This window comes from Cyrtonyx montezumae, unplaced genomic scaffold (genome assembly GCF_038088225.1).
Source record: "Cyrtonyx montezumae isolate F1298 unplaced genomic scaffold, pur_monq_1.0 scaffold_14, whole genome shotgun sequence".
NCBI lineage: Eukaryota > Metazoa > Chordata > Aves > Galliformes > Odontophoridae > Cyrtonyx > Cyrtonyx montezumae.
Window position 1 is genome coordinate 8,507,150 of NW_027071870.1, and position 14,389 is coordinate 8,521,538.

A 14,389-nucleotide genomic window follows, 5' to 3' on the forward strand; every position below is an offset into this window, starting at 1 on the left:
GCCTGTACAGATCTTTCATCTTATATACTACGGTAGTAGCAGTGGTCTTATGAGTGTAGAGAATATGTGGCAATTGGGACTGATGGAAATCCCCATTGGTGCCCTGAGTTCTTTCATCTCCCCTTCCTGCATAGAACTACACTTAAACTACTTGAGGATACACATAACCTACAGCTCATGACATCAGCTTATAAAGTATGCATAAATAAAAAGCTGCTGGAAAAGGTGATTAATTTTTTACATCTCCTTTCAGATAAAGGTATATTCGTAAAAAAATCAAAACAAAATAAAAGACTTATAATAATAATAATAGCATACAAGCCCTTTTTGCCTATGTGTATTTCCTTTTTTTTTTCATTCCCTTTAGTTCAATTTTCATTCAGAAGTCCGCATTTTCATTTGAATTATTACCAAAGGCACTTTCTTTTCATGTGTATCCTGTATCATCAAAAGATACATAAATTGTTATTGTGTTTGTTTAAACTGAATTGTTATCAGCTTCCTCATCTCACCTTGTAGGACTCTCCGAGGCACAGTACTGCTTCCTTAGTACTGTATTTGGGGAAACTCAGGTCATACCTGTTCAACAAGACATTTTAGGACAACTTGGGTTTGAAGAAGTCGTGAGGTAGGGCTGAGGAATCATCAAGAAAAGGTTGAACAATAATTGGTAAAGTCTCTTTGAAGAGGTCTAAAGGAAGCTACAAGGACTGCTGTTAAAACTGACATCATTTGACAGTATGCACAGGGATGAAATCCTCATATCCCAACACCTCATTGAGATGGGAGAAAATAATGAGAGACTTCAGAGAGTGTAGACTGTAGGAGCTTTCCATACGATTCCAGAAAAGGTCATGAATTTCTCATTTTATTATTTTCAGCTGAGGCAATCCGCAGCTTATGGCACTCCTACAAAGACAGATATTGTATCTCAAAAATGACTTTTTAGGGGAAATTCAATTTGTTCAGCCTCAGCTGCTGCTGAGTGCAACTTGGTTAGCATGATAGGAATCTATACATACCAACTCCAGCTGCTTAAAGCTGAAATTAGAAGGGGATCTTTTTGTCACAGGTGAAATCAACAGAATTATGAACTCTTATGATGTAAAGGCAAGTGAGACAACAGAACCCACGTGAAAAAAGAGATAGAAAGCCTGGGAAGTTTTTGTTATACTTCCTTTTTTCAGAACATTAAAAAAAGTAAATAATGATGAACAGTAGAGCAGATTACTTGAGAAGAAAGTGCAAAGAAGGGTGATCGAACAAAATACAGAGTAGCTTCTGCTGTGGAAAAAGCAGTTAAGGTTGGCAATCATCAGATGAATAAACAGTATAAAATCTAAGAAAAAACACAGTCTGAAACACAGAAGTGACTTAAGATAGCAGTAAAGCAGAGGTTTGAAAGACATGAGATATTCCAAAATACACAAAATCATCCTCTGAAAAGATGAAAAAGACAAGACTGAATTTATGATAGGAATACAGTACAATACATAGATGAAAAGATACTGAGGTAAGGATAACTGAGGGATGTGACAACTGCAGAAGTGTACAATGGATTTTGTATATCTTCACAGTCATATGAATAGTCTCTTGTGTCATTTAAATACTGTAATATAAATGATCTCTCATGCCATTTTTTTTTCTGTGAAGTTATGTGCATTATTCCAGAAGGAAAGCATACAGTGAGAGAGAGTGTAACTGTTGTCAAGGCAGTTAATACTGAAGGAAAAAAATAATAGTAAGTAGAGAACCAGCAGAACCCTAGGAAACAATCTTGAAATAGTAAAGGAGAGGATAATATATATTTTAAATTTGGAAAATAAAACTCTGTGTTACACAGCTGCCACATGGATCCTTTATTCAATACTGCAATGCTAACATAATTAAGAGAAAGCTAAAGAAACAACTCAGATTACATAGATTGTAACAAACTTCGTTATAATCTATGACAAACAGAGAAAATTATGTGTAAAATAAGAGAAGAAATGAGAGACATAAGTTATACCTCATTATGCTCCAGGAACATATTCCTATATGAGAAATGGGGCAGGAAAATGGTGGATAGTGGATATATTTATTTAGGTGTGATGCATATAAAGGAAATTGAGAGATTTGCTGAGACGTATCCTGCCAAAAGGAAGTGTGGACACCTTCCTGTGAGTGAAACCTCATCTTAATCTGAGCTGATCAGTTCTTTTAGAAGAGCATTACAATAGTGAAGAAATGCTTAAACTAATACAATGAAGTACACAGAGAATAAAAGACACTGGCCTTTGTTATTTTTCTTTATCTATTACCTTCTAATCTTCTCCAAAAATGCCCAAACCTCTGGCTGTCAGCATGATGTGTTTAGCATGAATAAGGGAAACAGTCTTCCAAAAATACCATAAAGATTGATACATGTTACAGGTAGCTGGAACATCAGAAATCCATGGATTCCATAATTAACTAACTAGGTAGCTAGTTTGTTCTAATTAGAAGTTCTTAGTAACCTAACATATGAGAATAATTAATTTTGTTCAGTACAAATACAAATAGTGATAATTATATAATCACAATGATATAATTTTGAAAATATATTATCCCAACTAAATTAATATGTACTTCTCAAACTGTAAGTTCGTGATTTTTATTTAATGTACCTCATTTGCTTGGAGACAAGTTGAAATGGTATAGGAACTTTTTCAAAGGTTAGAGGACATATCACATATGGAATGAGATGCAGAATAACTTCTGCCAGAGGAGACTTTGGACTATGTAAACAGCTCCAAAACTTTTGGGATTAATTCTCTCTGATCTCCATAATTGCCACAGTTATGGATATCAGATTAAAATTATAATTCCATTTTCCTTCAACAAAGACACACATCCAAAGTAATTTACAGTATATTAAGAAAAAACTCAGACATAGAAATACAAGAGGTCATGATGACATACAACACTGGTACCACTGGATCTACTAAAATTTCTGTTCATTTTAAAATTTATTTGTTTAAATGCTACTAATACTTTTAAATGTTATGAATCATTACTATATTACAAAGTATGACTACAGTATTAATACTAAAAATTATTTTATTTTTTGCTATTTTACCCAATCTACATAAATTTTCATTGCCATCTCAGTTTGAAACAGCTCCTCTAGTTTTCTGTGCAGTTACTAATTTACCTCCTGTTTTCAAAATTTATTCATCTTTACAAACATTCATAATAATTTTTGCCCAAATGAACAGTTTAACTACAGAGCAATTGAAAGCTAAAGCATCTACCTAACTGTGAAGTAAGCTACTGAGAAATTTTATGTTAATCACTTTCAACATGAAAGGAGATAAACTGAAATTATATTTTTTCAGCATAGAAATGAACAGTTACAAAAAATTAGAATCTTATGCTGTATCAGGACTCGTTTTTCAAGTACCTTCATTGATAATTCACACCACTGAAATCTTAATTTTTGCCTCTGTGACCTTCTCCACATAAGAATTTTGAATTGTGGATTACTTCTTTTCAGGTAGTTTGGGTCTCTCTCTCCTCCTTCTCTGTCTGAATACTTCTCTTTTTCATGATTGGATCATTATACATCTTTTTTCCTGGTCTTTTAATATTTTAAAAACAATGGCATATTCTATAAAGGTACAGAAGAGAGATTCTTCTTTCCAAAGAGCTTTTATCCTTAACCACTTCTTAATTTTCTTTCAATAAAAGTTCAGCTTTCTTTAAGCTTTCTCAGAAAAAAAGTGTTGTCACAGAATAGTATGTTCATAATTATACTCAATAATCCTCTTTTCCAATGATAAGTAACACAAATAAATGATTTAGCTTTCCACTAAGATTACTGGATAGCCATGGTTCAAGGTATTATTACTTAATGAAGAACAATTTAAGGTCTGAATCTCAGAATCTTTTGTATGAGGTTTTCAGAACTGTTAAGTTCTGGAAGTTACGGTCTTGAGTCATACAAAAAGTTAATGGAATTTACAGGCACTTTCAAAACCATTTTCCATGATTATTAAGTGAATATGATTTAGCCTGGCATATTAATTTTTCAATCTAATTACAATTTTTCTATAATAAGTATTCCAAGAAGTCAGAAGCATTTAGCTGACTTAGAAGCAGGAAGGTTGAATTCCACCCGTAAGTCTTCCACTAATTCATCCAGTCACTTTAAAGCCAGCAGTTTTTAAAGCCAGAAGCTAAACTGAGGTACTAAAACACACTTCAGGGAAAGATTTACACTGACTGTAGGAGGCTCTGAATCAGTCCACAAATTAACGATTAGTAAAAACGTGCTAAATACTTTCACTAATTGCTTAAGTCAACAGCAGATGGGGTAATTGGCACCAGTGGACATAAGGTGACTCCTTCGTATATCCAACTTTAGATACACAAGTCCGAGCATTTGAGCTCAAGCCTTGCTCAGATCTGCAATCAGAAAAAACAAGTCTTAAGGAAACCCCACCTCCATGTCTTATAGTGACAGCGCAATTTAGTTGTTCACCATCAACAGAGACAATCATGTGTACAAACAACCCCTGTTCATGCCCTTTCAGCAAGTCAGACCATGTCCTGTTTCATCAGATCCTACCCTCCTTTCCAGCCTCCAACATGGGCCTTCATCCCAGATCAGCCACCACTGTGGTTCCCAAATCAGCGCGTCCACACTTACCCAGGATCCTGGCCTGTTTACCCAAAACAATCCTAAATATCACCGCTTTTTGGCCTTCTCACCAAGCTTCTTCTAGCTTCCCAAAAGCCACATCTTATGTCCCTGCTCCAAACATGGGAGCAGGATGGGACACAGCTAATGAGAAAAGGCCACCAGGATTTTCAATATAAGGAAATACTGTGCTTTGTTTTTGGCAAGAGCAGAACTATTTGGGCTAGATTTTTCCTTCTCTCTCACACATATATGCACGTGCACATTAGTCCCAGTTCAGAAAGTAGTATTTTGCCTCAGAGAATTCAAATTACGCTAGAAAGACTGTATGTGGAAAAGATAAATAGCTGAAATTGGGATCTGTCTCACCAGGGTCTCATCAAGAAAATTTGGCATTGAAAGATGAGAAAGAGGAGCTGGCCTAGAAGATAAGAAAGGGCTTGGACTACCTGGGAAGGAGAAATCATAGGTGTGCTGACAGTTCTCCTGTGAAGTAGAGAAACATATGCAAAACCATCACAGAAGAACAGGTTACTCCAGCAACTGGATATTAGAGAGCAGCAAATGAATTACTATTTCACAAGAACATGATGAACGCTTTCATGATAATTTGCAAAAAACACCCACCCATCAGAATTTAGAAGTGCAAACTGAGGACATGTGTATCGCTAAGATATTCTGAGAACACCAACATTTTTAATTCAAGTTCTAGCTCCATCAAAACCTATTTAATATTAATCAAGTAGTCAAAATTTAGTTTTTCTATTCTTTTTTTGTGTGTGCTACAGAGCAAATGAGATAGCTAGTGCTAGCTACATTTGAATGCTTTGAAGAAAATGATGCTACTTAGTGCCAACTAATACAAAAGTAACTGCGTGTTCAGGACAAATAACAAAACCAGTATTATGTTGCCTTAATGCATAAGTAAAGAATCCATTTCTGACCATTTTCCACATAGACCATTTGCCTAATGAAATCAGCCTTCCTTCCTCTTCAAAGCACTGCTTTGTATTATCATGGCTGGATGAAAATAGCCTTTTCACTGGCTCAAACTACTTCGTTTCATTACCACAGTGTTCAATCATAGAGCAAAGCAAATTCAGTCATACAGGCCACCTGATGTTGAAATAAAAAATCCCATTTGATTAGCTGAGTGAAAGGTACCACTGCTGCACTTTGTACAGCAGGCAAAATTATCTTAAATCCCTCATATGCTAAATTTGACAGGGATACTCAAACTGTAGTTTGCTTGCACGCACCCTCCAAGGGCAGAAAGCACAAGGCAGAACACAGACAAGCCCTGGGGGGGCATTCCAGCACAAATTTTGCCCGCAGTATCAGTGATGGTATATGTGCAACTATTTGGCAAATCCCTACACCATTGGGATGGAGGAGCCACTTCTGACCTTTTGAGGCATCTGCAATGTGAAAGCAATGGCATTACAGCAATGCAGTGGAGATGAATATATTTCTTTGATTACAGTATTAGTATCTGTCTTGAAACTGACAGTTCATGTGCAAAATTACACAGCTTTTCTCAACTGCTTCTAGTGGATGTATTTACTTCCTGAATTTTAAAATTAACAAACCTTTCCAGTCAGCTTTGAAAGATCATCTCCTCCCATTATCTGCATATCTTGCATAGACTGATCATTCTGAAAGAAAAAAGACAAAATTTTGAAATTGGATGTAGCAGGATAAAACAGAAGAATAAAAATATGAACATATTTTGGATCTTTCATGGTCTTAGATACTGGATATTGGATACTTGGATCTCAAATAATTACTAGCACTGATGTAAGGCAGAAAGACATTAATTCTTGTGGCTTCTACCATCTCCTGATTGTATTAACACTAAGATCAAGCTTCAGGATTTACTGAACTAGAAAACATTGTATATTTTTTTAAATAAGTGATGTTGCTTTTTCTTAGCATGAAAACTGTAGAGCAACTTACTTGTCCCTTCCAAAACAAGAAAATAGGCACATCTCAACATCTGACAAAACAATTGCAAGTACATTCTTTTTTCAGAACAGTTTTTATAAACACAGCCAAAATGTACCTTTGTCCATCACTCACAGAGAGCTCAGCTATTAGAGAAGAAAGTCATTTGGATTTTTTCCTGGAAAATGTATTGCAATTTTCATTTTCCATGAAGAAAAGTTACAGCATAGATGTGCATGCAGTTTCAAGAGTATATTTTTGCTTTTTTCCACTAACATAAAGATAAAATCTCTGAGGTCAATTCAGTAAAGCAAAATCTTGTCAATCAGTCAGCTTGAACTTATTCCAGCAGAACAGTATGCTTTGATGCTCATACTAGTAAAGGTATTTACAGAAAAAAACCAACCCAACCCTCAGTAACACTTTTTCTTTAGTTAAATTTGTTTTGCAGGCATTTCCAGCTGAAGTCAGTTCTGATGGAAAATTCTCAGACTAGTTCTAGTTTAAATTCATTATCAGCAGCACACAACATAAAGGAGGTAGCAAATTAAAAATATGTAGTCACAGTCTGTATGAATTTTCTACAGAAAGCAAGAACAGAATTAAGTATAATTAATGTGGGTTTTTTGAGAAATTGGTGCGTGTGCTAATCTAATCTCCTTCCCACAAGGTGAGAGGGCAAGTCCAGTTTTATTAATAGCTGCAATACCACAACATGACCCTGCAGTTCACTAATAACTAATAAGCTTTACCATTATGAACAACTGCTGAAAATGCAACTTCAGAATACATTTGCTTTTTTTTTTTTTTTTTTTTTTTTTTTTTTTTTTTTTACAAATAAACCTAATGCTCTAAAGTCAAATATTTTTGAAAAATAACCAGTGAGACAGCAGCAGAAGCTCTGAGGTAGGCGAGGATATCCTGGTGGACTGGGGGGTTTGTAGTGGGGTGGCACAGATCCAGCTGCACTCCTCTGCACTTCTCTGCAGGTGGGAGCTGCACCTGCCAGAGCTCCCAGCCCAGGCAGAACCCGAGGGCTTTTAAAGGCGCCTCAGCAGCCACCACGGTCACCAGCAATCCTACAACCCCAGCAGTCATGCATGGTCTCCTAGGCCTTCCTAGGAAACTGTGAGCAACACTTGCATCAAGGCCCAGAGGAGAATTTTCCAGGTTTGCATTCTGCAGACCCACCAGAAGATTTCACTTTTGGTCCAATTCCACTCCCACAAAAAAATCCAGTACCACAGCTTTGCACATCCATAGCAGTCGTTGCCTTAGAAGGCAGAATGTAGCAGTCTTCACTTTTTCTGCAGCAGATCTAGGAGCTCTAGATGTTTTTAATGCTGCTCTGATTCGTTTCCTGGGAAACAGAGCTAGAGCTGGAATGAGTTACATCCATATGTCTTCTAATATAAATTTCAACATTTCTCTTATTTTTGCAAAGAATAACAGAAAAAATAACAAAGCAAGCAACTGATTCCTCAGAAGATTATTTTAAAACTAAATAACAAGTAGAAGCAGGGAACATTTAAGCCTTGAGAGCATAGGCCTTTTGTTGTAGAGCAGGCCAGGTCATTCTTCAAAAGTCAGGGACATATTCAGGTCAAGAGTAGTATTAGACTATAAAAAGCAGATTCTAATATCTATCACGGCATGTGTAACCAAGGCAGTGACAAAATATTTTTTCATTTCCAAATGAGAAAGGCTGGAATGCCAGTAATGACCAACACACTGCAGTTGAAAGGGACAGTTTGCCCTTAGTTGCTAGTTGAAAAAGAAAGAAGAAATTAAAAGAAAAAAAAAAAAAAAAAGAGACCAGTGAGGTACAGCAATTATTGAATTTGTTTATTTTTAATTAAAAAAAAAATATCTCTTTCAGCAGTCTTCACAGCAACACTGTTTCCTCTGCATTTGGTATTTCTGGCTTCAGCTGAAAGGAAGATGCTTAAATAGCAACTTTATTGCCTGCGAGCAGTTAAGCAAACACAAAAGCCATTGAGAGCCAGGGGATCAGAGCATCCCCCAGTCTGGGTATTTGCACGCTGGTGGCTGTGACACAACGGCACACCAGGAGGAAAATCCTTGAGTTCTGACTAGAGAACGATCACTGTCAGAGGACAGAGCAGAGTGTGCCTGAACACCATCAGAAATGCATAGCAGCATGCTCCATACAAGATGCTTTCAAGAAATACGGAATAATGTCTAGCATCACATGGTAGTTACTCTATTAAAAAATACATAAAATAAGTTTCATTGAATTTAATGCCATTTAGAACCATCTCTAAACTTATCAATTAATTCACAAAGTAAAATACATACCTGCCAAATAGCAGGTCTCAATAACACAATGTCACATTAGAGTAATTGCAACATTCATACAGAGAATGTGCACACTATGGTTGCCATAGGAACCTCACAGTGCTTTTTCCTGAGTTCTCAGTTTATCATCTCAAAATAACACTGTACTAAATGTTAAGTATAAAGCTCAATAAATGTCATGGAAAAAAAAAAAGGAAATCTACTGATTCATTCAGTACCTCTTGTAGCCAATTCAGAACTATTTGTTTAATTTTTGCACTCTCAAGTCATTCAGTGCTCCTCTTTCCCTCTGGGACACACTCCATATTTTCACACAGCTGATACGGTCAACTCTACAGGGCTTCTGATAAATGCAAAGACATGAATTCAAGTTTACTTTCAGCATCCCAAAGTTCCTCAACATTTGATTTCTAACATATTTAACTGCTATCAACACAATTTTTGCTGTTAAATATTTGAGTCTAAATGTAATATTCCAGATAGACATCTCAAAACCACAGCAAACAGTACATTTCCTGGTTACCAACAAATCACGATGCATTTTGTGCTATCCCTCCATTTTCTCTCATGCTGTATTTAATACATTTCTCTTTATTCCGTATTTAACAAATCAGCATTTTTTCAGGATAAATTGCAATGGAGCTGTTCTACTTGCTGTGTTACGTTTTCTCACCTGTTCATCTGATTTTATTTCCTACAGACCTTGTTATGCATCCTCACACCCTATGAATACTTAAAGAATGAAAGCTAGAATGTTACTATTTCCACCTCCATTTTTCACAGCATGTAAGATAAAACTTTGGCTTTCTATGTTGATTGGAAGTATAGATATTTAAATTCCATCTATACTAAGTCATGTCTTTTGAACTGGGTGAGGCACGGAATTATTACATCTCACTTACATCTCCTGAGATCAATGCTTGGATACAGTTCAAGTTACAAGTGAAATGAGTTGGGTGGTCTCAGGGAAATTTATTATAAACAGCATTGCTCATCTGAAAATTGCACCAAACTGTGAACATCTGTTACTCTGCTAAAGAAACAGAATCTGGAGTACATTAATACTGAGCTCAGTGAAACAAAGATTCTTTAACTATGGCAAAATGAAAAAAAAAAAAAAAAGAAGAAAGAAAAGAAGTAGTTGTTCTAACAGTTCACAGTTTTTACAAAATGACATCAAGGCCTTATCACACTGATCACGTGTAATTACTATAGTTTGCACAGCTCATATGCAACTTCTTGGGAAGAAATGTGATTACTTTTTTTGCACCTAAAATTCATTGGAGAAACAAAGGAACGTGACCATCAGGGCAACTCACCAATAGGGTTGTCCTGTATATCCACTAACAGAGCAGAATTCAGTCTACACATTCACCTAGGTCTCCCCATTAAGGCTGTCAATAATAGCACGTGATATGTGCTACTGCTAGGCTCAGAGAGTCACCCACCATCTTCAGTAAAGATAGAATTACCCTGTCCCTAATTTAGGCATCTAAATGTCAAAATCTATGAAACTCATCCTGGGCTCCCTTCATCATCACTGGAGGAAGCCAGACAGATCAAGGAAATCCTCTATTTCACCACATGGGAAGTCTACAGCAAATAATTCACACCTAGATGTCTAATTGTCAGACATCTGAAGTTAGGTGAAACTAATCCCAGCTCAGTAGAATGAGATCAATATTTTCATCCTATAAACTTCTCAGGGCATTCAGAATGAAATTACTTTCAATCCTATTTACCGCAGGCATATAAGAAGCAATGATCTCGACTGCTTTCCACTACTAACATCCTGAACTATCCACTCAGGATCTCTGCCACACAAACATTTAACACAATTCCCCTTGGTACTAATACAGGATAGTTTGTTTGCATGTTTACTCAAAGATTTCATTTTAAACTGGGCAAAGTATATTTGAGGGGAGATATCAAAAGATACACCAATATTTCTCTCTGCGTGTCAATAAAAAATATTAGCAACCAAACTAATCTTTGCAGATTTTTTTTCAAAAATATTATATATGATGATTAATAGGACTCTACAGTCTAAACTTCTCAGATTATAAATATAAATTTACCCATTGGGTTTACCCACTGAAAATAAAAATCAACTGGATTTCATTTATGTGAAACCTCACATGGACACAACTGACTTATGAAATAGATATAATTTCAGAGGCATGGCTGTGTGGAAGGCAACTGCTAAAATAGCCTGCTGAAAATGAAATTTAAAATGACAGAAAACCCAAGCAGAACTGTATACTTTGGCATAAAATTAACATACGTTACAGATATGTTTTTCAGTTGAGAAAAAAAAATGCAGCATTCAGATGAAAACAGAAACAGATATGACAAGGGTTTACTTCCCAGTTCATATCCTTCAAAACTGAAACTACAGAAGCAACGTCTCTCACATAACTTTAAATAAAGAATTATTACTTCTATGTGACTTAACTGGAGCAAACTGATTCATAATACAGCCAGCATTTCTCCACTAAAAAAAATAGCAATGTAGAAACTAATCGTAGTTGTTTGGAGAATGTAGATAGATATATCTGCAATTATAAAGACTGCTGCTTTGCAATTATATACTGTTTGATAATTATATAATCTTTTGCTACATGACTGTGCTATATCCTTTCTGTCACAGACATAATAATTAAAATGAATTTTTTGATGTTCCAGTTTGGATGCAGACATCCTGGTATAGAACTTGCTTGCTTAGCAGCCTGCCTCCTGAGAAATGCTGCAAGTATCTGAATATGTTGGTCTGAGAAGTGTCAGTATGATGTCCACATCATCTATCAATATGTTTTGGCTAGTGAGTAAAGTCAAGAATATAAACATACAAAATACAAGCTATGAAATTATCCTCTATATATCATCAGAAGTAATAAGAACATCAGTGGAGTCATAATACACAAAGTACCACAGTTACGTGCAACATATACATAAACTGATACTATGAGTTTTCTTTCTCTGAAGAATAACAGCTAAAAACAAAGTACCTCAGGAGTGTAGATCAAAACATGAACTGTCATTGTTTTCATGGTAGGAAACTAGGAGGACTATCTAGGTTTAATTAGCAACATTCAGAGGTCACCTAGTAAGTCTTGCTGAGCAGAAGGTTGTGCAAGTGAAAGGGAGTGATACAGATCATTCCTGGTAAAGACTGGAAAGCATACCTTCCCTTACCAAGAATCAAACATGCACCAAAAGGTAGACTGCAACCTCTGGGACACACCCATATTCAAAACAATCCAGTGCCAGGTCACTGATAGATTTGTAGGAGGTGCTTTAAATACCTTGTAAACAGAAAAAGGGTGATGAACCAACTAGAAATACAGTAAACTGGCATACATTGTCTGCCAGATACCATTTATTGCACAGTAAAGGTACATTTATACTTGAAGCACTGACAGCTTTGTATATCTCCATTAGCCTTGAAGTTGAGGCTACAAAGCCTTCCTGACCTGCTTGTTAAATAAACCACTAACAATGCTGCACTGATTCCTGTCTTACTGCCACCATAAAGTGAGATAGATAAACCCACAGAAGTTCTAATTTACTATCTGAGCTCCAGTTACTACAGTGTAAGACATATCTTTACTCCTCTATACTCACATCTACATTATGACCAATTTCACTTATTTCTCACTCTTTTCCTCCAACGTTTTATTCCTAAACAAAAAGCTCTATCACACAGATTTGGAAGAGCTTCAAATTTAGGCTTGTCTATCCTGTTCCAGGAAAGGTCAGAGCTCTACAGTGAGAAAGCAGGCTTTGGACAGAGAAACATAAACAATGAATGTGCTTGCAGCGAGGTACTACTCCTCACTAGCTGATGTGATAGCACATGTATAAGCTTCTTCCCAGCTATAAAAGCAAGGTAGATCCTTCAGCTTAATTTTCAGGGTAACAGTAACTTTTTAAACTCAATACATTGGATTGTTTATAATAATCTGCTCACAAATTCAGTAATTTCTTGTATACGAGGACTCCTGTATGTAATTTTGTTTTTAATCCAAAGAAGGTAAGGAATCTTGAAACAAGCCTGATTCAGTAGATACTGAAAATTCATCTCCCATAGGAAAGGCTTCCATGGAGATCCTCTGATATCTAATAAAGCAGAAACTGCCACTGAAGCTTTTCACCTCCTGGTAAAGGCATTTGGAATTGATCTCGTGTGTACTCACAGATATTAGCAGAGATGAACTGACATGCAAGGTAAATACAGATTACACCTTTAACATATTTTCCTGGGACAAATACTAAAAGATGTGAATTCCTTGCAGTGTGGTTTGGTGGTGGGTTTTCTTTTTGTTGTTGTTGTTGTTTTTTTTCTGCTGGATGCATGTGTTCAACACCATATTTCCATATATTACTAAGTTCTGTAGATATACAAAACTAGGAAATATTCAAATGTTTTCAAATAAAGAAACAGTTCTAAATGTGAGTACATACATGATCTAGCCCTGCAGTATTACTGCAGATATAATGCTCCTTAAAATCCTTCAACATCAGCTACATTGGCACAAACATAAAGCACCTCTGCTGGAGAAGCATCTAATTCTTATAAATGGCAAGAGAATTTAGATCAGTTCACTTGGTTTATAAAAATTATACACAAATAAAAAAAATCATATTTTGCTTTCTGGTTGAGCAAACATTTTATTTATTTGCTTAGAATTGGTTCAATGGGTTGTTTTGTTTAAGAATGAAGTGGTACTTTTGTAGCATCACATATGCCCATATGCCACAAGCAGCAAGAATCAAAATCAAGAATGTATAATACTGACTTTTTTAAAATGCAGATTAATGTATAAGACATATGTAAAATAAAAACACAGTGCATCTTCAAACCCCAAGTTAGTTAGGCTTTCTTGTATTATTATTTTTTTAATTATTATTATTCTGTAGAAGACAATTTAAAACATAGAAATTAAATCTACATATGCTCCAGGAAGTGAAAATGTCCAACTGCACAGGGCTGTTCAGTCAAAATGAGATTCAGAACACTATATAGTCTATAGAATCTATATAAATGGAAGTAAAATAAAACCTAAAATTTAAAGGAGAAAGAACAGTTCAAGAACCATGCTTGCCAGAACTGTCTTAATCCTCTTCAGGCACTCATTTAGGACTGCCAGGGGGTATTATTGCCCACATGAAAGCCCACAGTAACAGCATAGGTGACTTGGGCTTCTTTTCTTCCTCAGCTCTCAGAAGACTGCCATGAGCTAACGATTGCAGGGAGACCTCCTGTTACTATGCCACAGCAATGCAGAAAGGACGTAAAGGACAGAAACCATAGAAGACAGCAAGCAAGCTGTGGCCCACTATGCTGTACTCAGCAAGGAAAGATCACTGTTGGTTTAAGCCTATACTGAGTATCCATCTTTTACCCAATTATTGTTTATCATTACAGTAGCAGGACTAGGAGTCACATTTCCTAGTATCAACAGA

The 14,389-nt window shown here is 36.0% G+C and overlaps 1 protein-coding gene across 1 annotated transcript in view; it reads right to left on the bottom strand.

Moving 5' to 3' along the window:
* The window catches only part of PRTFDC1 (phosphoribosyl transferase domain containing 1), a 44,536-nt gene that overhangs the window by 14,418 nt on the left and 15,729 nt on the right, over positions 1-14,389 (bottom strand). Inside the window, exon 4 of the mRNA XM_065731409.1 lies at positions 6,250-6,315. Within this exon, the coding sequence (XP_065587481.1) occupies positions 6,250-6,315 (66 nt within the window). The remainder of the gene's footprint in view (positions 1-6,249; positions 6,316-14,389) is intronic.